This window comes from Colobus angolensis, unplaced genomic scaffold (assembly GCF_000951035.1).
Source record: "Colobus angolensis palliatus isolate OR3802 unplaced genomic scaffold, Cang.pa_1.0 Scaffold61, whole genome shotgun sequence".
Lineage (NCBI taxonomy): Eukaryota > Metazoa > Chordata > Mammalia > Primates > Cercopithecidae > Colobus > Colobus angolensis.
In genome coordinates, this window is record NW_012119710.1 from 3037892 (window position 1) to 3061641 (window position 23750).

General features: G+C 39.9%; 1 protein-coding gene across 3 annotated transcripts in view; it reads right to left on the reverse strand.

The window, feature by feature from the left end:
* The window catches only part of PHF21A (PHD finger protein 21A), a 196625-nt gene that overhangs the window by 51977 nt on the left and 120898 nt on the right, over positions 1 to 23750 (reverse strand). For all 3 annotated transcript variants that reach the window (XM_011963301.1, XM_011963302.1, XM_011963300.1), the window contains one exon: positions 720 to 926. In XM_011963301.1, the coding sequence (XP_011818691.1) occupies positions 720 to 926 (207 nt within the window). The remainder of the gene's footprint in view (positions 1 to 719; positions 927 to 23750) is intronic.

Here is a 23750-nt window from a genome sequence, read left to right on the forward strand (position 1 = left end):
CCCAGGCTGGAGTGCAGTGGTGTGATCTCAGCCTACTGCAGCCTCTGCCTCCTGGGTTCAAGTGATTCTCCTGCCTCAGCCTGCCGAGTAGCTGGGATTACAGGTGCCTGCTACCAGGCCTGGCTAATTTTTTTCGTATTTTTAGTAGAAATGAGGTTTTGCCATGTTGGCCAGACTGGTCTCAAACTCCTGACCTCAAGTGATCTGCCTGCCTCAGCCTCCCAAAGTGCTGGGATTACAGGCATGAGCCACTGAGCCCAGCCATAGCACCTTCCAAATGCTTCTTTCTATCTGGTCCCAAGAGCACTGATCCTGGAATAGCTCTAGGCCTACTTGCTAAGAATTCCAGAAAAGCAATTCCAGAAGAGGTCAAGTCATAAACTTTTAGAACAAGTGTAAATAAATACCTCGAAAAATTCAAAATAAGATTTTAATTCTGCTGTAAAGCAGAGAAGTGATTTTTCTGTTATTGACTACCTTTCTCCCCTTCTTCAGACAGGTGGGAAATCATTTTGATTTTTGCTTCTTAGTAATGCTATTTCCTTCTGCCAATGATTTCAAATGATACTTACCTGGTTATACTATAAAAAAGCAATCAAAATAACTTTTGTTTAGTTCTAGCTGAGCTCAGTATAGTCTGAGACAGGACCCAGTTCTATATGACCAATAACAAATCAGTCTACAATCTGCAGCCTGCAATGTTCCATCCACACGTTTACCTGTGAAGCAGTCAGGTTGGGAGAGGCTGCAGCTGACTGCTGGGTGTGGTGGTGGTGGTACTGCTGCTGTTGTTGTAGTTGCTGTAGTGGTTGCTGCTGTGCTGTTTGTAGTTTGTTTTCAGATTGTGGCAATGGCTGTATTTGGAACTTGTCCGGTTGTTCTTGCTTTACTATCAGGTTCTTCCGTAGCTGTTCAACTACTCTTTTCTACCAAATGAAGACAAGAAGAAGTAAAATATATTATAATACTGCTCTATCAGCTGCATAGAAATATGCTCTGACATCTTTCCTGTAACTAGCTTCATCTAAAACTTATTACATCTAAATTTACACAGGTTCTACATATGAAGAGCTTAAAGCATTTAATATACATTATTGCTAATAAGAAACTGATGGTGTAAGAAATGTTTTATATATAAAGGGCAACTGAGGAAATACAGCAGAGTTCAGATGTCCTGTTATTAACTTAGCATGCTAAGGGCAGTATACAATGTAGCAGTAAAAAGCAGGACTCTGGAGCCATCCTACTTCAACTCCAATTTCGGTTTTGCTACTCACAGCTCTAAGATGGTGGGTAAGTTTATGAACCTACCTGTGCCTCACTGTCTTGCTCTTTAAAATGAGGTGGTTAACAGTACCCTTGAGGTTTTTATGAGCTCCAAATGACTTGTTATATGGAAAGTACTCAGAACTGTGATTGGCACGTTGTTGGTCATTATTATTATTATTAGAGAGATAGGGTCTCTCTATATTGCCCAGGTTGGAGTATAGTAGCTATCCATAGGTGTAGTCATAGTGCATGCACTACAGCCTTGAACTCCTGGCATCAAGCAATCTTCTCACTTCAGCCTCCCAAGTAGCTGGGACTACAAGCACACACTACTAGGCCCAAGTTATTATTTTTTGCATATGATAACACAGATACTAGCCATAGTAATTTTTATTAAGCAAACATCATGTATCTGTCCCTGTTGAAAACGTTAAACAGATTGTTAAACAAAGAAATCTTGATCCCAGTAACATGCCATATAAACAACAGACATTCTAAATTACTGAAATGTGTAACTCATGAGCAGTACTTCTTCGCTGGAACAGGTTCTGTGGAGGTATACATGTTTGTTTAGGCAGAGTAGGCATTTAACTGCACAGAGTGAAAAATTAAAGTCAAAGTTCTTCAAACTTTCTAGGCCTTGCTCAAATCCAAGAGAAATGTGTTTCTGGATACCTTCATTATTATAATACATTTCAACAGAATATAAGCCCCATGTGTGCAGAGGCTTATTTTGTTCACAACTATACTCTGCACTTAGAAGTATATTGCTGGCTGGGCGCGGTGGCTCATGCCTGTAATCCCAGCACTTTAGGAGGCCAAGGTGGATGGATCACTTGATGTCAGGAGTTCGTGACCAGCCTGGCCAACATGGTGAAACCCCATGTCCACTAAAAATACAAAAATTAACCAAGTATGGTGGCACATGCCTGTAATCCCAGCTACTCAGGAGGCTGAGGCAGGAGAATTGCTTGAACCTAGGAGTTGGAGGTTGCAGTGAGCTGAGATCATGCCATTGCACCCTGCACTCCAGCTTGGGTGGCAGAGTGAAACTCCATCTCAAAAAAAAAAAAAAACAACAAAAAAAACTATACTGCTGAGTAAATGTCCTTGTTCTCTTTTCATGATGTGTAAAGTGGTGGGGCCAAAGACCAACAAATGGCTCATAAAGCATGTAATAACTATTTGGGGGCCATATTTGGGCTCTGACTCTCCTGCCCTAATGGGAGGAAGAAGGTAAAAGCAGCATTCCTCTCATATCTCATACACTTTCAAGTTAGTTCATTAGCGGAGGTGTGCTATTTCTGATAAAAATAGATTGTGATTTTCTAATATAGATTATGAATGAAGAAAAAGAAGTGAACGAAGAGCTTTAAATAGATGAAACCATAAGAGCCAGGTTAATTTTCAAATACCTGCTTATGGCTATAACCAACTTTATCCCCCATATTCTCTAAAAAATGCAAATCTGTGAATTACTCGTTTAACATATTTGAACATTAAAATATGTATAAAATGAATTTCTAAAACATTTAAGTAAAAAAAAGTTTTCTTGAGAGTTGTTTTTGTTTGCTTATTTTTTTGGTATTTTTCTTTCTTTTTTTGGTTTTTTTTTTTTGGTTTTTTTGAAACAGGGTCTGGCTCTGTCACCCAGGCTCGAGTGTGATGGCACAATCTTGGCTCATTGCCACCTCCACGTCCCAGGTTCAAGCGATCCTCTCACCTCAACCAGCCAAGTAGCTGGGACTACAAGAGTGTGCTACCATGCCCAGCTAATTTTTTTATTTTTTGTAGAGATGGGGTTTTGCCATGTTGCCCAGGCTGGTCTCAAACTCCTGAGCTCATGCAATCTGCCCACCTTGGCCTCCCAAAGTGCTGGGATTACAGGCATAAGCCACCATGCCTGGCCAAGAGGCTTTTAGAAAAATATTTTTATTATTGATTCTTTTCAGACAATTAAAATATCATATAAAGGCCAATTTTTTGGGCAAAAAAATTCTGCTATGCATTATGTTCTGCTAGCACTGCCTCTCTAAGAAAATTTTTTTTAAATGATGCAGAATTTAAAGTCTTTGCAAAACTATCTGCAAATTAATACAATATGAAATGCTTATAAAAATTAACTTTCAAGTCTTCAAAATTGTATTTCTCCAAAATAAAAGGCAGAATAATTAAACTGCTATAGTTTAGGAGAAGGTGAAGTAATAGCAGTGGTGCTGCAGATAATGTTGAGAATCTCATATAAATTTTATTGCTTGGTGACCGTCAGAACATTTAGACATTTAAACATTAAATAATTATTTAGAGTTGCTTTCAGTCCTCCTCCCCATCAGACATCAAACATATTAATGAACTAGCTAACATGCAGCATCAGCAGCCAGAGAAAGGAACCCCAAGAGCTCTTACAAAACAAAAACAACAATGAAAAACAAAACCCAAAACAGATCAAATCAGAGGAAGGAGATAAGTCAGGAGGAAATAATACAACATAAACATGACACCTGCCAAAAAATTAACTTTGGACAAAAACGGCACAGGAAACTAATTACTATACCAGTCACAAAAGGAAAGGGTGTTTTTTTCTCCTCTACAGCCATCCTTAGGAAATACAGTGTGCTCTCCTACTCACTGCCTAGCTAAAGTAAACTAGAAGCAAGAAACAAAGCCCAGAACCCGCTCCCAATGTCGTGTACAACAGAAGGGAACAGTAGGGAAAGCAGGAGCAAGGGATGCGGGCTAGAGTACTACTCTTCAGCCATATGGCTAGAGCAAGGTGACGACCAATCAGAACCAGAATCAGGAGCGTGGGAGTCAAGTGAGTCACACTGCATTCACAACTGCTCCTCCCCCAGGACCTGAAACAAAGCTGTGGAAGCTTGGGGTGGGGGCTGGTGGGGGGACATGATCAAAATACTTGCAAACTTACATCAGTCCTTGAGAGGAAAGGGAAAAAAAGGAAAAAGAGAAAGAGCACTGCATTACAGGTCAGATCATAGGAGCTGGGTAAAGCTTTTCTTTAAAAGATAGCTTTGGTATGTCAAACTGCCACTCAGAAATGAATTGTCCCTTACTCCTTGCTGTGTTCACCAGATTAGAATACTGCATGTGTGGTTATACATGTCTGTTGTTATCTGTGGGAAAAAAAAATAATTAAATCAAGGTTTGGAGGAAGCACTGATGCCCTCTGTCACTTAAATATAGATGACTGCACTTAGAAACCAGTAACTGAAAGCCAGGTGAGTTCTGCAGCAGAGGTGCTCCTTAGGTGTGGAGACCCTGCAAGCTCTTCCAAGGACTGGGACTAAAGGAGAGTTGCTGTGCATATTAGCTGGCTTTTCTAAGTCTCACAATCCAGTCTCGTTCTAGCTCGGTCTTGCAGCTCTGGCAAACACAGCACTCAAATGACTTCAGAGGGACCCTGGATTTAGGTCAGTACCACTTCTAGGTGGCAGCAAGAGAATACAGCGAAAATATCTCAAAAATCCTAGCTGTGTGGTATCATCCAAGGTTCTCACTGCCCTCTATACAAAGGATATCCTCTCATCTCCATAGGAGATAAGCCTATATTTTTACTACTATGTGTTTTAAACGAGGAAGCTATGACTGCTGCTGGTCATCGACGAAGGTTATACTGGCATACATGATTTGATAATTTCAAAGGTATTCACATATAATGGAGATCTTTACATGTAGCTAACTATATTGGAACATTATCCTGAAGCTTTGAGAAAGGGCTAAATTTCACAAACTGGCCATTCATCATTCACTGATAAGTTAATGAGAGTTAAAAGAGAGGGAAAAAATCAGGGAAATGAAAAAAGAAAGCTGGAAAGAACAAAGGCAGAAGAGGGGGAGAAAAAATTAATAACTTATCATCTTTTCTTAATATATTTCTATAAACAATGAGCCAATGTGCCAGGCCTCCAGAACTGCTAGTACCGCCCCCTTCAATCCATCTGTCAAGAACTGCTCCATAAACCCAGCATGTAACACGGAGCCTTAGATTCCCTTGACATTCACATCACTGGGTTTCATCAGGGTTTGTTCAGGCAGAAGAGTTCACAGAGCCTCTGACACTTCAAGTCACAGTTTCCAAGACAGGTAGTCACAGTGATCAATATTGTGACATTCAGCGATACTATCAACGTGTTCACACGACAGCAAGACAGGTCCTGAAGAAAAATACGGAATTTTATAGGTCTAATACAACAGAAAATCAGGTTCACTTTTCCACCATCTAAGTCAATCGTTCCATGTTCCATGGCTTTTTTCAACAGAGAAGGGAGACAGAGAGATGGAAGGACTGCCCCCACCCCTCTAATCAACCCACTAGTTTATTTCTATCAAAAATTGCTCCCACAAATTTTAGAAAGCTTCTCTCAAAAGGAACTTCAAGACCCTGCCCTGCATAACTGGATGTCGGTGCTTCAAGTCTGTTTTTTCACACATTTAGTCATACTCAACTGGTTTGTGCTCTACATGGCATTATCTGTTGCATATCAATTATTAGATGGCCACACCCACTCAAGACATCTTCTTACACAGTATTGCCTTAAAGATGTATCCTTTTATTCCTGCCACAAGTCAACATGCAATCTAAAAATACAACCTTCACTCTTTATACCAGAGGCTGATAGAGACTTGTAACTTTTCACAAATCCAGAAAGTTATCAAATCTTACTCAAAATCTTTCTAGGTCTTCAGACACACCAATTGCTCAAAATGAAACCAAGGATACTAAATTTTATGTGTACAGAAAAACTAACCTGGAGAAATATTTATTTGTTGATGAGATCAGAACTTACACAAAGAGAAAAAAAAAGACTTTCTACCATCTAACTAACACTCAGTCATTGCATTGATAAGTCACACCAACATTCATCAATGCTAAGGATGCAGGAAGGAGACAGAGCAGTCTTCAGAATGTGCCACACAAGTATCCTCTAAAGAAGAGGGGATGTGTTAGTGACATTAGAGACAAAATCACAATCTAGAGTAAAAGGTATGTATTGTTTAATGGAAACAGAAACTAAGTGAAGATTTCACCATTTTATGAACAAAAACACAGAAGAGAAACTCAAGATAAACTCCCTCCTTAACGCAAGTAAAATTCAATAAAAGAATCTGCACTGGAGTTATTGGAGGGGATAGTCCAGGGCAGACGCAGGATAGAATTTTAACAGAGGAGGACGGGGAGGAATACTAGTGGCAGAAGCTATAAAAATATACTTAGCTAAAATAATTGCACTTTTTTCATTTTGTAAGAAATAGTTTCTTTCCCTTTTAAACCTCTTTTAAAAAGTACGTATCGGCCAGGCGCGGTGGCTCAAGCCTGTAATCCCAGCACTTTGGGAGGCCGAGACGGACGGATCACGAGGTCAGGAGATCGAGACCATCCTGGCTAACACAGTGAAACCCCGTTTCTACTAAAAAAAATACAAAAAACTAGCCGGGCGTGGTGGTGGGCGCCTGTAGTCCCAGCTACTCGGGAGGCTGAGGCGGGAGAATGGCGTAAATCCGGGAGGCGGAGCTTGCAGTGAGCTGAGATCCAGCCACTGCACTCCAGCCTGGGCTACAGAGCAAGACTCCATCTCAAAAAAAAAAAACAAAAACAAAAAAAAGTACATATCCTTTTAAAATACCACCTGTTTGACAGAAACAGCATCTACAACCTTATCTTTCACAGTGAACTAGACACAATGTCTACAAAGGAAGGTCTGTTTCTTGGTTTTGAGATTTGGGGACATAATTATTTTACAGTTCTCAAGTTGTCATGGAATTTATAAAGTACAAATAAATTAAGAACAGCAGCAGTTGTAATTATCAGAGATTTTTTTTCAGTAAAGTTCAAAATTCTCCGCATGGATGTTTAACAGATGGCAGAGAATGCATATGTCATGGTATTGATTAGACTTTGGCTTACTTTTTAAATTAAAAAATATTCTTTGGGACTTATTCTTCCTTCAAAACACACATACACACACACACAGAGGTATTTATATCAATGGATTTTACATCCCATCTCCACAGGAGATGAGACCCTTTACTAATATCATTAGGATTTACAGTCCATCTTTCTAAAAATTTAGACTTTAGATCTTTAATTTGCTAGCTTGATTGAAATGCAGTTTACTTATTAATTCACTCATGCTCTAAAAAGTAAACTCAACCCCATCTTCCCCCTAACTTGATAAGTATGACTATACAAGACTAATATTGATATAGTCAGACTTTGCCTAAATTTAGGAACCCTTCTAAAAACCCGGGACTGCCTTTAATTTGTGTCAAACAAGAAAGAGTGTGGCTGTTGTACTCAAGAGAGATGTGACCCCTAGAGAATTACAGATTCTAATATGTAACATATGATGATACTGGGGCAAAACAGTATAAACACATAAACTACAATGGAACAATGCATACTAGGAATGGTAGTTGTAATATATTCATGTGTGATAAAAGACCAAAAAGTCCAGATGGCTTACATTCAAGTTTTCTACATTTCTTTGAAGTACTAAACTATATCATCCTCCCTCCTTCAGAAAAATGTTGGGAATCAAATGAATTAATGGTGGGGAATGCTTAGGAAACTGTCAGGGGCAATGTGAAAAAAAGGGATAGTAACCAATGAATAATACAATTTGTCTAGTATGAATTTTTAACTCAGAGCAACAGCTAATTAAATGTGACTTTTATTTCCAATGTCAATTGTATTTCAATCACTTGATTTTTAACATCTAATCATTTGAATGCTAGTTCAAACTATGTTTGCCTTTTTTTTTTTTTTGAGAACTGCCAAAAAGAAAGTACAATATCAAAGCAAATGCTACCTGTTGCCTTTTAATCTCAGAAATCAAATATATTAGTGTATATATCCCTGTGGTAATCTAGGTACATCCCAGATTTCTTGTACCTCTATGGCGGTTCAGGGCCATAATTATGAATGCATAAAATAGATGCCCAATTTAAATGTAACCTGGGCCAAGCACAGTGGCTCATGCCTGATAGTCCCAGCTACTTGGGAGGCTGAGGCAGGAAGATCCCTTAAGCCCAGGAGTTTGAGGCTTCAGTGGGCTATAATCATGCCACTACACTCCAGCCTGGGCAACAGAGCAAGACTCTATCATAAATAAATAAATAAATAAATAAATACATGTATGTATGTAACCTGACCCATCAAAGATCCTAGACACAGTAATGAGGACTATGGGGAAAAAAAAACCATAAGAACCATTTATAATCTGCACAATTTAGCTGTTTTTTACCATAAAAAAGCACCTGAGGCCGGGCGCGGTGGCTCACGCCTGTAATCCCAGCACTTTGGGAGGCCAAGGTGGGTGAATCACGAGGTCAGAAGTTCGAGACCAGACTGGCAAACATGGTGAAACTCCGTCTCTACTAAAAATACAAAACATTAGCTGGGCGTAGTCGTGGGCGCCTGTAATCCCAGCTACTTGGGAGGCTGAGGCAGGAGAATTGCTTTAACCCAGGAGGCAGAGGTTGCAGTGAGCCGAGAGCACACCACTGTACTGCAGCCTGGGTGACAGAGTGAGACCCCGTCCCCGCCCCACCCCCCCCCAAAAAAAAGCACCTGAATCATTGTGTTTGTACCACAGTAAGATACAACATAGAGGCTATTAATTTGTAAATTAAGCTCCAATAGAGCAAAATGTCTATCCCTCTGTAACTGTCTGTTTATAGAACATCACTGTACATACCACCAGCTTGTCATTTATCATTATATGGCTGTATCCCACAACCTAAAAGGCAGCACTGCCTTGTTAATATCAGAATTGTCTTGGACACTACCGAAATTCTCCCATTCTTCTGCACTGTAGCTGCTGTGGTTTTCCTCACAAAAGAGTGCTGACTGGAGACGGCTGCACAGTAGCCGTCCCTGACAAGTTGGATATGAAAATACAATTCAAGTACAGCGATGATGCTAAATGGGAGGAGGGGAAAGGAGGAACAAAACCAAAGCACCTATCATTTTATGGAACACTGCTCAGACAAAACAAATTGTTTTATCTACTCCAAGCCCTAGGTACCATTTGAGATAATGTAGGAAGTCCCATTTTCACAGAAACACAAGACAGAATCAGATGCTAGAAGAGGTAAATATAACAGATTATTTAACCAAATTCTATGCAGAATACATCCACTAAGAAATTGATCCATTATTTTCAAAGATGAGGATACCTTTTAAGAATCCTCAATTCTGTATGTTTTCTTAAAAGACAGAAAAAGACAATAATATTAGAAAAACATATTGTAGCAGGCAGTATATATCATGTAGAAAATATTCTATGATGAAATGTAATATTTGCCTTACATTTAAACAAAAGTAATGCTGGTAAATAACTAAACACTGGCATTTTTAATTGGAAAGTATTTTAACCAAAGTACATTCTGAACATCACACTCTTGATGCTTAAAATCATAATTTAAAAAATCATCTACAGTAACAGCATAGACACATACATTTTAAAAGATTCTAAAGCTGCTAGGCCAGGCGTGGTGGCTCACGCCTGTAATCCCAGCACTTTGGGAGGCTGAGGCTGGAAGACCACTTGAGGCCAGGAGTTCAAGACCAGCCTGGCCAACATGGCAAAATCCTGTCTCTACTGAAAATACAAAAATTAGCCAGGCGTGGTGGTGGCACAATTGTAGTCCCAGCTACATAGGAACCTGAGGCATGAGAATTGCTTGAACTCAGGAGGTGCAGGTTGCAGTGAGCCATGATCCTGCCACTGTACTTCAGCCTGGGCGACAGAGCGAGACTCTGTCTTTAAAAAAAGAAAGAAAAGATTCTAAAGCTGCTGAATGCTACCCTCTTAATTTCACAAAGTATTCCCAATTTCAGTAGTTAAATTTACCACCAAATATTTGTTATAATCACTTAAACAAAAAAAAAAGAACAATGTTACAAATTTACTTTCTGACAAGACCCCTCATCAAACAGGGAGGGTGCAAGTTTGTCACAAGTGTAGCCTGCCAAAATGATGGCTGATTAACTTCATGGAACTGGCTCTTCCAACACATTTGACAAAGGATAATTTGCACTTCTCTGTATTTAGTCTGAGTTTACTACATCAGAGACACAAGAAACCTGAACTCATCTTTCAGAATTTCAGAACACATTTGCTTTTGTTTGTTTTAAATCATCAGTACTAGAAATTTTATTAAAGAGAGAGGTTCAGCAATGTAGAACAAAAGCATGAACGGTCTCTTAATGAATAAAATGCATTTGGTTAAAAATTTAGCTGGGGTGGGATGGGCGCGGTGGTTCATGCCTGTAATTCCAGCACTTTGGGAGGCCGAAGCAGGCAGATTACGAGGTCAGGAGATCAAGAACATCCTGGCTAACATGGTGAAGCCCTATCTCTACTTAAAAAAAAAAAAAAAAATTAGCCGGGCGTGACATCGAGCACCTGTAGTTCCAGCTACTCAGGAGGCTGAGGCAGGAGAATATCTTGGACCCAGGAGGTGGAGGTTGCAGTGAGCTGATATGACGCCACTGCACTCCAGCCTGGGCAACAGAGCGAGACTCCGTCTCAAAATAAATTAAAAAAAAATTTAGCTGGGCACAGCAGCTCATGACTATAATTCCAGCACTTTGGGAGGCCAACGCAGGAGGACTGCTTGGGCCCAGGAGTTTGAGACCAGCCTGGGCAACAAAGTGAGACCCTGTCTCTACAAAAAATACAAAAATTAGCCAGGTGTGGTGGCATACACTGGTAGTACCAGCTACTCAGGAGGCTGAGGCTGGCTTGAGCCCAGGAGGTTAAGGCTGCAGTGAGCCATGATCGTGCCACTGCACTTTAGCCTGGGCAACAGAGTGAGACCCTGACTCAAAAAATAGATAAATAAAATCAAAAGAAAAAGAATTTAAGTACCTCATTAAATATTAAGCATGAAGAAAAACATTTTTCACAGGTGATGAGAATTATAAAATTTACTTACAAAGTCTAATCCACAAATTTCTACACAAATATTTACAGTCTTCACACCTGAACATACACATGTATGCACCCACTACCACAAACATACACACACCCCTCTCACCTTTTAGAAAGGATGGAATGGCCACAGTAAAAATAATTTATAGTGTTTTCATCTTTTTTTTTTTTTTCCCCAGACAAGATCTCACTCTGTCACCCAGGCTGGAGTGCAGTGGCATGATCAGGGCTCACTGCAGCCTTGACTTCCTAGCCTCAAGTGACCCTCCCACCTCAGCTCCCCAAGAAGCTGGGACTACATGAATGTGCCACCACGCCCAGCTAATTTTTTGTATTTTTAGTAGAGACAAGGTTTCACCATCTTGCCTAGGCTGGTCTCAAACTCCTGGACTCAAGCGATCCACCCGCCTCAGCCTCCCAAAGTGCTGGGATTACAGGTGTGCACCACTGGACCCAGTCCATTTTCATCTTCTTCCAGTATACTTCTAAGTACTGAAGCTGTGGTTCATGCTTTTACTATACTGTTCTTCAGTTTCTACATACAGCAAAAGTACTGACATGCAGGGTCAAAAGAGTCTAGTACAATGAACATAAAATCAGTCCCTTGATTTTTGTTTTAAAGAAGATTTTATTTTTAGAGCAGTTTTAGGTTGAGAACAAAACTGAACAGAAAGTAGAGTTCCCACATACTCCTGGCCTCCCCACCCCACATCTCCCCACTATCAACAAGCTACACATAGTGGAACATTTGTTACAATCGAACCTACACTGACACCTCAATACCGTCAAAGTCCACAGTTTACACTAGTGTTCACTCCTGATGCTGTTCATTCCATGGATTTAGACAAACATATAAGGACATACAGCCACCATTATACTATCACACAGAATAGTTTCACTGCCCTGAAATTCCTCTATGCTCTGTCTACTCAGCACAACCTTCCCTCACCCCCTGGCAACCACTCCTCTTTTTACTGCCTCCACAGTTCTGCCTTTTCCAGAATGTCATAGAGTTGGAATCATACAGTATGCAGTCTTGCCAAATTGGCTTCTTTCACTTAGTAATAAGCATGTAAGGTTCTTCTATGTTTTTCGTGATTTGGTAGTTTATTTCTTTTTAGCTCTGAATAATACTGCATTGTCTGAATGTATCACAGTAGTACCTTGATTTTTTCCATATGGCCTAATGTAGTAGCTGGTGAATTCTATAACAGTTACATAAAAACAAAGTAATAATATCAGATGGATATTACTTGCCAGGAAGAACAATGAGGCTCTGAGTAAGTGACTAAACCTAGGTCACAAATCAGAGATAGAGTCAGACTTAAAGAGTTCCAACTCCTGATAACTAATTGCATATTCCCACCTCAAACCCCCAACACCAGTACCTGGCTTGCTGGTAAGGATCTGGAGCCCTCACACCTGTAATACAGCTGCAGTAAGCCCCAAAAATATAGAGTTAAAACCTTAAAATTACACACACACACACACACACACACACACACTTTTTCTCCTCCACTCTGCTTTTAGAAAAAATAAGTAGAGAGGCAGTATTGTGCTGTAAAAATAATACAATGGGTCGAGAAACTTAGGTTCTGTCACTAAACAAGGTTTGTGACCTTTGGTCAGTTATTTACCCAATCTTGTTCTCAGCTTCTGCACTCAGTCTCTAAATTATCTTCTATTAAAATTCTATGAATCTCTGAATGGCAAGAATACAACTTCTTGATGTCCATCTTTACCTCTATAGCACTGCACAGAGAAAACAAATGCTCACAAAGATGATCCTGACACACCTAAAGAAGCTAAATCATTAAAGAACAGTTTCATTCAGGGGTTGAAATCTCACTCACATGAACATGTAAACTGATGATTACATTTTCCAAGAACATGTAATAGGATGATTACCTATTGCCAGGCAGGTAATATTAATACAAGACAATGAAGCAGGCCAGGTGTAAGATACTAGGCATGGCATGGACTAACATCAACTGGAGAGGTAGTGCCCTAATAACACTAATCAATGAACTGCTTTTAATATTGTAAGTCAAACAAAGTATCTTTGCTGATAGATAAAGCGCATAGGCTACCAGTTTTCAACCCTCACATGGTAATTACATTCACTGAACTGTAAGTATTAGGAAAGTAGAATTAGACATAGAAAAATTTTCAGCTGGGCGCGGTGGCTCATGCCTGTAATACCAGCACTGTGGGAGGCCGAGGCAGGCAGATCACAAGGTCAGGAGATCAAGACCATCCTGGTTAACACAGTGAAACCCCGTCTCTACTAAAAATACAAAAAAAAAAAAAAATTAGCCGGGCAAGGAGGCAGGTGCCTACTACTCCCAGCTACTCGGGAGGCTGAGGCAGGAGAATAGCGTGAACCCAGGAGGCGGAGCTTGCAGTGAGCCGTGATCGCACCACTACACTCCAGCAACAGAGCGAGCCTCCATCTCAAAAAAAAAAGAAAGAAAATTTTTCGACAACACAAGGTGAACCAAAAATGATTTTAGATAACCAGAAAATTCAAATGGCCTTCTGACTAATCAAAATTTTATCATAATGAAAGAGCTGGGATGTAACTTTAGTGGGAAAGTGCACAGACAAAAGGCAAGTTACGAATGAGTTCTGAGAAGAATATGGTAAAATAAAATAACTGAAGACACAGGGAGACACACAACTATAAACAAAATACAACAGTGGAAATGAAAATGGTAGTAATACGTTTCATAATGGTGCCTACTTTATCAAAACAGCTTAAAGTACCTTACAAATAATTTAACCCCTGTCACATAAGACTGACACAAGGATAAACTGAAATCCGTTCCTCTACCACTGAACCGCAGCTAACTCAAGTGGTGGAGAAAGCAGTTGTTTAAAGAGCTGTACAGTAGGGGTCAGAAAACTGAAAACTACCTTGCTGAAGCTATCCAGGGAATTACAGTAAGCAAAATGAAATAATCTCCCTTGGAATCCAACCAGAACACTGAAACTAACATCTTTTACATTTAACTGGTTCTCATTTCTGAGTACTCTGATTTTTCAAACTCATTTAATTTACATGATTAAGAAAAAAGAATTCATGTTATAAACATATGGACTATTTAATAATTTTTCAAGAATCTTACTTTCTGAGTAGATCCTAAATGAAAAATGATGGTACTATTTTCCACAAATATTTCCCTAATGATGTGATTTTTCTGTGTGCTTGTGTAAGTAATCACATATTTACGCAGCACTTTACAATTGTAAATTTTCAAACCTTCTTATCAAATAAGACTCTCAGAACTGTGCGGGGCTAATTATGTTAACTGTCATTGATTCAGATGGGGAGAGTGAGGCACATGGTGATGGGTGACCAATCAAAAGTTACACGGTTCCGTGACAGTAAAACTGGGACTAGAATATGGAATCCCTACCCTCTGGAAAACTAGTTTGAATGAAGCTCTGTTCACTAACAAAAAGCTGGAGCTCATTTTTCTGAGCCAACTTTTCCAGGGCTGACAGGAGGTTGGGTGGCATCCAAGCAGACTGACTGAATGCAGAGTACACTAGTATGGGGAGCTGGGCCAACAGGGAGAGATGTCCCTTTCTGGTCATAGTCTCTAGATACAGTCAACTGCCAGGAAACAGAGTCAGACTGTTGAGATCCAAGGAAGCAGAGTAACCTGTACAACACACTGAAAGGGCCAAGCAGGAGAGGAGCCAGTGGATGCAGTGATGCTAGGGAACCGGACAGTCGGGGATGAGGCTCGGGCAGCTGGCGAGATGGCTCTGGAGCCTGCTATACCGACAGTGCCTATCTGAGGTGAATTTCCTAGAAACTGCTCTAAGTACTTGGAAGGGGTGGGAACGTTCCTAAAGGGACTGGACAGAGCTAGATAACTTGCTCCTAAGTGCCAGGGAGACTGTACTTCTGTCATCCAAGACAGTCTCTTTGGCAGGGCTGCTGAGCAGGGATAAATGCTGGAGCCAACCCAACAACGATATACTTCCTTGTCTACGGAGTATGATGGACAATTTTAAGATTCTGTTGCTAACCTTCCAGCCTCAAGCCAAAAACCTCAATTCTGGAATAATGACTTCAATTTTTAAAATGGAATGGACACTGGCAACATTTAGACTGGGTAAAGTGTTGGGCTCTGGTGGGTTTTTAAAGCAGTCATAGCAAACTTTACTTACCATCCATTAAAGCTGGATTTAAAAATTTGATTCACTAACAGGTTTATCTTACTGCCATAAAAACTATGTAGCTATTTGTCTTTTGAAATAGAGCTCAGATAATCAAAACCCATATGCAAAGGGCCTGTGGAAATACCATTACAAACCACACAGAGAGGTTTTAAAACCAGCCTCCCTGCTTTCAGAGCTGCTACTAGGAATCCTGGCTGCCCCTCCTCCACCTATCAGGCAAGACCAGGGCTCAGTCAATAGGACTGCTGTGTAGGTGACGCAGCCATCACTTCTGCTTAGTCTCCACAGGACTAATGTATGTGATGCTGAATTTACTTATCTCAGTAGGCAGCACAGCCTCACCAAGAGTGGTTATGTTTTAGGCTTTGTAAGAACAAGATGTCAGGGGTTTTGCTGTTGCATCATTCTGCAACACCTTATTTCAACTCTGTGCTGAGCTGGCAAAAAACACTAAATCAACCCGGCTCTGCAACCCAGCTCTGCTTAGCTTACCCTTCAGATGTTCCAGTACTAGGACGGCTTTGCAATATTCACTGGCAACGTGACACACTAGTAATGGTTTGTCTAGTCATCACACGCGTTGAATGTCTCCCTGGTATTTGTCCTCGTCCCTCTGTGCTACATTTTCCTTACTAAATATTTCTGATAATATTTTCAACCAAAGGACATACGAATCTGACTCCATCTTGAGCCCACAGAAATGTGTATAATCTCTGTGCTATATGCAGACCTGGGAGAAAGACCTAATTGTCAGACTGTACCTAAGCGTCCGAGAGTCTACTCCGCTTAGATGTTGAGAATAACAAGAGACAATTATTTCCATCCCATTTATAAGAATACAGTTGATTTAAGGTTGGCTGCTAAAGCAAGTGTGATAGACTTGCTTGGAGAAAGCATGGATATTTGTTGTCTGATGGGATACAGTGGAATGAACCCATTCATCGCCAGGATATCAGCTTTACCACTAATCAGAGGGGAGAAAGCACTTTTAGGAAAAGAAAATGGAACAAATTGAGTGGAAAAGAAGAAGTGACACAAAAGTGCAATGTTTAACAAGCAGGTGCTCTTGATGGCTGAAGGTGCTCCTGTCCTAACAGAGACTTCCCTAACAGGAAGGAATCATTCCTACACAGGGGTGCATACCTATACTTCACAGCGTGTTTGTTTGTGTGACAGTTACACTGTTATAATTTTAGATGGTTAAACCTCTGCTCCAGGGTTTATGAAAGATCAGAGCACTTGTCACTCTCGGTGCAGGTAGAGTGAGATAGAGTGGTTGAGCAGTTCATTTTTCTTTATAATTACACTCCATTAACCTTCCACATGAGAGCTCCCCTGTGCTTTCATACCAGCAGCACCAACTGGCTGCATTTGATAAGGCTCTACAGAGTCTGCAAGACCAGCACATGTAACAAAAGGAAGACTTTAATACTGCAGACTTAAGCAGAAGCTGAACGCAGCTCTGTTACTTATTGGCACACATATTCAGCTCAATTATACATGTGTAGACAAAAACAAACCAAAAACATAAAGCTGGAAACCAGCAAACAAATGATGGGAGCTTATTTAAATCAAAAGTGATTCAAAACCTTCTGGTAATCTTCATAATATTCAAACCCCAAATTTATTATTATTTTCAGTGTATGTCTTTTTTAAAAAAATAATTTTTATTTATTTATTTAGAGACAGGATCTCCACTCTGTCACCCAGGCTGGAGTGCAATGGTGTGATCATAGCTCACTATAACCTCAAACTCCCGGGCTCAAGTGATCCTCTCACCTCAGCCTCCCAAGTAGCTAGAGCTACAGGCACACACCACCAAATCCAGCCAATGTTTAAGTTTTCTGTAGACACGAGGTCTCACTGAGTAGCTCAGGCTGGTCAGAAACTCCTGGCTTCAAGTCACCCTCCTGCCTCAGCCTCCCAAAGTGAGCTACCATGCCTAGCCATTATTATTTTTCTAATCTTTGATAATGTGGCATCCTATTAAAAACATAGGATCTAGTACTCAATGTACTAAAGCTTACAGGTTGACACATTATACAGTGATCTATATTATAGTTAGATCACATTGGTCTCTACAAGCTACATGTGGTAATTTACTTGCTAAAGCATTTCTCTTTATGTGTTGCTCACTAATTCACTTTAAAAATACACTGGTTAAGAACTAGCACTAAGTCTGTCTCTATCCTTGACAGTGGCCACATAAATGATTTCCCTTTTTGAGAGAGAGAGAGAGAGAGAGAGAGGTATTCCATTAATAATGCATTCTCCTGGAGTTTTTAATGCAGTGCCAGGAATGCTACTTTCCATATGCACAAAGGTAGATTAGTGCTTTTTCTACCCTGAGCAAAGGCTAGGTGTACATGCTTGAGCAGATAAAATGAAAGGCAATTTTGAAAGTAGGTGTTGGCACAATTAATCTTGAATAGGATCCCAATTATTTGGGAAACAAAAGGTAGCTGTATTTATAACTCTGCCTTAACCAATGGCATTACAGCCTTCACAGCATCTCAGAATAAGGTTTCCATCATAGCAGTTTGTGTTTCTGAGTATATCCCTAACCACAGTAACCTAAAAAAGATCAATAGTTAACCTAACAATACTGCTCACTACTAATTTACTTTCTTTGGGCACAAATGTATCCATTGTAAATGTTAGGCTATGGTACAGTGAATGTGATAATCATAAAATTAAAGTATAGGAAGTCAAGTGGTACACAAATTTATTCATCAAATGCCATATTTAAAACACTTTTCTAGAGATATAAAACCATCACAAAATCTTGGTTTTGAAAATTAATAAGATGCTTAGTACTTCTGAAAGTATTTGGCAGAGAAATGTTTGTTTATATTTACATTTTGAAGATGGATGATTAGATCTAGGAGTTCTACTACACTCTTCCTTTTTCCTATGCCTGATGTATGAAACTGAGGGATCTTTTCCATGAATGTTTTTCCTTTGCTTAATACCATTACAAACTTACGTTGCTCTATGTTTTCATGACACTTATCACTAGTGTATCCTTTTTAAAAATGCTTTTCTTAACCCAAATATCAAACGTGTACTTGGAATTAACAGTACTATACTTCTTAAAATCCAAATATAAAAGACATCATTTTACTATCTTCTTGCTGCACGTTATACGCTAGAGGATTCAGCACAATGATGTTGAGTAACGGCATGCTAAAAGATGAAGCCAGCCCATGCCTACGTAAAACAGCTCCCGAAAATGTTGGGTTTCTCAGTGTCTAGATCCAGTGACAATCAGATTTCTCCTCTGCCTAATAACGTTTTTCATTTCCCAATGAAAAGAATTTCTTTCACTAAATGCTTGTTTTGCAGCCTTAAGAGTGGCAGACAAATTAAAATTCCACTCTCTATAACCACATTAAGCATCAGACAAAAGCCAATCTACCTGTTCAGGATCTGTCGTTCTGACTCATTGTTGGGCCATCTGTTTATGTGTGCTGCTTGTCTCATGGTGCAAATCAACCTGCTGCTGGGCAGACCTGCCTCATGCTGCAAACTCATTTTGCAATTTCAACCTCCCTCACCAGCAATAGGTCCTCTTATCAGCACCTAAAACCACCACTTCAATCAACTCGAGTCAGACTTTATTCTACTGCTCTTGTATAAAAAAGTGATACACCACAGGCCCATGTGCAAACAGGTCATCTCTGAACACCGGGCTCGTAAGGAAGATGGCAGCATGGTTTTGCTCCTATCAAAATATTTTAGTACCATCAGTAGCAATCAGCCTGCTACCCAGGAATACACATGTACTACTGTGGAGAGAGGCTAAAAAGATTACTGAATCCCAGAGGACAAGAATATGAACTACAAATACAAACCATTCTAGTCTTCTTTGTTTTAAAGATTGGTAACTTATTCACAGCTAGGTTTCCATCTGTGTTATTAGCACACAAATTTAAAGCAGTTTAGAAAAGGTTCTCAGAACATCCTTTGAGTCATCCACAAACATCAATTTGCCTGCTGCTTTGCAAGCACTGTGCTAATCACTGTCTCCTCTTAGATGTGAAAGGATGTTAGGGCCATGGATAGAGTGGTAGGCAGTATAAGGTTTGAAGACAATATTAAATGAATATGCCTACTGAGTATATAGTATTATAATACATGTAGTATATTAAAAGTTAAAAAATTATTTAAGAAGTTTCTACATCTATTTTAGGAAACAGAAGATGTACATGCAAAATAACACTACCATTTCTTTTTCCTTTTTTTTGAAACGGAGTTTTGCTCTTGTTGCCCAGGCTGTAGTGCAATTGCGTGATCTTGGCTCGGCGCAACCTCCGCCTCCCGGGTTCAAGTGATTCTCCTACCTCAGCCTCCCAAGTAGCTGGGATTACAGGTACGTGCCACCACACCCGGCTAATTTTGTATTTTTAGTAGAGACAGGGTTTCTCCATGTTGGTCAGGCTGGTCTCGAACTCCGGACCTCAGGTGATCCGCCTGCCTTGGCTTTCCAAAGTGCTGGGATGCTGGGATTACAGGTGTGAGCCACGACACCCGGCCTTTTTTTTTTGAGACAGTCTCACTCTGTTGCCCAGACTGGAGTGCAGTGGTGTGATCTCAGCTCACTGCAGCCTTCGCCTCTTAGGTTCAAGCAATTCTCCTGCCTAAGCCTCCCAAGTAGCTGGGATTACAGGCACGTGCCACCACGCCCGGTTAATTTTTGTATTTTTTGTAGAGACACGGTTTCACATGTTGGCTAGGCTGGTCTCAAACTCCTGAGCTCAAGTGATCCACCCGCCTCGGCCTCCCAAAGTGCTGGGATTACAGGTGTGAGCCACCGTGCCTGGCCAGAGCTCTACCATTTACTTATAGAATATCAACAGAGAAAATTATTAGAAAATTTCAAAAACCATGTAAACAGAGAAGAGAGCAGTAAATAGAGAAAACAGGGCCATAAACAGAGGTCAAGATCAAACCTGGGAGAGTGTGTATTTTGAGCAATGCTAACTAACTCAAAGAAACTTTTTTGAGATTCAAAAATAAAATTTGGTCTATCAGTAATAATCAAAGCCGGGCGCAGTGGCTCAAGCCTGTAATCCCAGCACTTTGGGAGGCCGAGACGGGCGGATCACGAGGTCAGGAGATCGAGACCATCATGGCTAACATGGTGAAACCCCGTCTCTACTAAAAAAATACAAAAAAAAACTAGCTGGGCGAGGTGGCGGGCGCCTGTAGTCCCAGCTACTCTACTCGGGAGGCTGAGGCAGGAGAATGGCGTGAACCCGGGAGGCGGAGCTTGCAGTGAGCTGAGATCCGGCCACTGCACTCCAGCCTGGGCGACAGAGCCAGACTCCGTCTCAAAAAAAAAAAAAAAGTAATAATTAAAAAGTATTACTTTGCAGCAATGGAGTAAGGCAAGTTTCCCTGCTAGTGGTTGATTATAGGTCTCCAAACAGATAAACTAATATGTACCCAGTAAAATGGCACATAGTACATATTTCCACCGGGTTCTATTCTTTACATTTAAGAAGACTGTTCCTTGAGACTAGAATGTAGAATTAATCTACCTTGTTTCTAACAAATGTACTTCAAAATCAAGCTTATTTTGAGAAGGGAAATTTAAAAATATATCTATAGAGGACAAAAGATGTATAATTTAGGAGGAGCTGAATATTTAATGAATTAGTGCATTAGAAGAGGAAGAACAATGTCAATAATATGCAGAAATACATCTAAAAACACAGATTTGAAAGGACTAAGTATTATATTACTTATTTAGTGATGACAAAGCACAGACATGATAAGGGACTGATACCTACATGAGAATTTATGTATCTCAGTGGATGAGAAATTCATCATGTTTCACATTGTTCAAGCACCTACTGTCTCCAGTATATACAAACATAGCAACTTTTCTCTCAAGGATGAGGCATAGCAGTGGTGAACAGGAAGGCTTGTCTTACCCTCTGTACTAAGAGAAAGTTGCAATCTTCTGTAAGGCTGCAACATGACATTTACTAAACAACCAGCAACATCTCCAGTCTTTTTAAACAAAATTGATAAATAAAAATAATGATCTAGAGGAGATTCTAATTTTTCAATTTACTAGAGAGCTGAGGATAGTGCATTAGCCCTTTTAACTGCTCGATAGTTTTAAGCGAAACAAGACAACACAATAGTACCAGTCAAATTGTAAGTGAAGGCAGCAAACTATAGAGAAGAAACCAATATATTTAGCATGAAGAAACTGCTACACTATTTCCCACACTATGCTATGCAAACAAATTATTCACTTCTACACTGTATGCCAAGGAATACAGTGTTATTTAGAAAATATATTCTCTCACCTCTAGCTATAACAGCAGCTAAGCACTACCTCTTCTTCATACTCTACTGAGAGTTGCAGGATCTCTCTCATCAAGATATGATAGTAAAGCACTTCTGAATTCACTGCTGAAAATGACCATTAGCTGAGATATGGGACTAAAGACAAGTACACAATTACCAGAAACTAGGTAACAGGCAAATGGTGAATAATTTTAAATAGCTTTAAAGAATTTATGATGTTTTTCTTTTGAAAAGTTGTAAAGACACTTAAAATTGACGTATGATCTGTCAAATTCAATTGTCTAATGATTTTAATTCAACCCCTCTGAAACATTCCTACTAAGATAACAATTTATGGCTGGGCATGGCCTCATGTCTGTAATCCCAGTACTCTGGCAGGCTGAGGCAGGCGGATCACCTGAGGTTTGGAGTTAGAGATCAGCCTGGTCAACAGGGTGAAACCCCGTCTCTACTAAAAATACAAAAATTAGCCGGGCATGGTGGCAGGTGCCTGTAATCCCAGCTACTTGGGAGACTGAGGCAGGAGGATCACTTGAACCTGGGAGATGGAGGTTGCAATGAGCCGAGATCGCGCCATTGCACTCCAGCCTGGGCAACAAAAGCAAAACTCCGTCTCAAAAAAAAAAAAAAAAAGGATATAAATTTGTATGTCAGTTTTTCATTGTTTCATGTTCAGAGATCACTGTGTCATTTTCTATATTCAAAACCTATGTTAAAATAAGAATGTGACACTCTAAACTCCAAGTAATGCTACAGCAATAGCTCAACATATCTTAACCATAAAATCAGACATTTCGCTAACACAACTGAAATAATTCACTGGAACTTACTAATATAGCTGCTTCAGAAGCAGAAACATCACAAAAGTCTAAGAAGAAAAACTTAAAGCCATGTATGGTTCTGGTAGAGAATCTGAAGGGAATGTGGAAACTGAAAAACCATCAAGGTTAAGTCAAAGGTTCTGTGACCACTAGGGGGGGGCTGGAAATGGGGCCCTAAGATGTTCTGTCACCAGGTCCAATGACAGCACACTAGATATCACTATATCAACAAATTTCTATTCTGATAAAGTATTGCCATGTACTCAGCCAATGGGCCTGTAGATTCTAATGAGATAGGCCCACATTGACATAACCTAGAAATTAAATAACAAGACTAACAATGGAAGCTCCAGTTGTGCTGACTAATTGGTGTCTCCCCACGTGCACCACAGCTTCAACAGACCACCTAATAACATAGGGAGGAAAACAAAAACACTGCTAGCTAACACTGCATTTTTGTATAATAAAAGAACAGGAAAAGGATTAACTACATTCTTTTCCCCCATGCTTACATTTTTAAAATTCCATTAGTATCTTGCCAGATTTTCAAGAGAAAGGCTATGTGCATCAGAGTTAACTGGTATGATAGGCCATGGGAGAATAAAACCAATAAGAAATCTTTCTGTTCTGCACTTCACAGGGCTGTCACTCGTACTAGAAAAACGTCACTTTGAAGCCCTGTTTGCATTCCATTTTTAACTAGAGGGAAGAGGATGGAGGTCTTTGGTTTCTATGACAACCCAGATGGGCCATAATACAAGATACTTACAAATGTTCAATTGCAGGGATGCCAAATCAAATTAAGGCAGAGTTAGCACTACTTCATAAAAACTAGATGGGGGAGAAAACAAAATACTTATGGCAAGACGATGCCATTTCTAGAAGTGGTTCGGAAGGATTTCATGAGAAAATATAAAGAAAAGAGTGACTATTTTTAGTGAAAACAAATAAAACAGTAAAACTAATATATAAAAATAAAGCTCCAATTTACATGAGTAAATGCTTTCATTAAAAGTTAGACTACTGAAAAATTACTACTTCACTTAATGTTTTTAAACTCTCCCTTTCAAATAACATGACATTCATTAGTGATTTAAATCATTACAATCTCGCACACTGGGCTGGGTTTTAATGGTGGGTTGAACTCCTTTGGGCAACTTTTTCTTTTGCTCCATCCTCATGATTT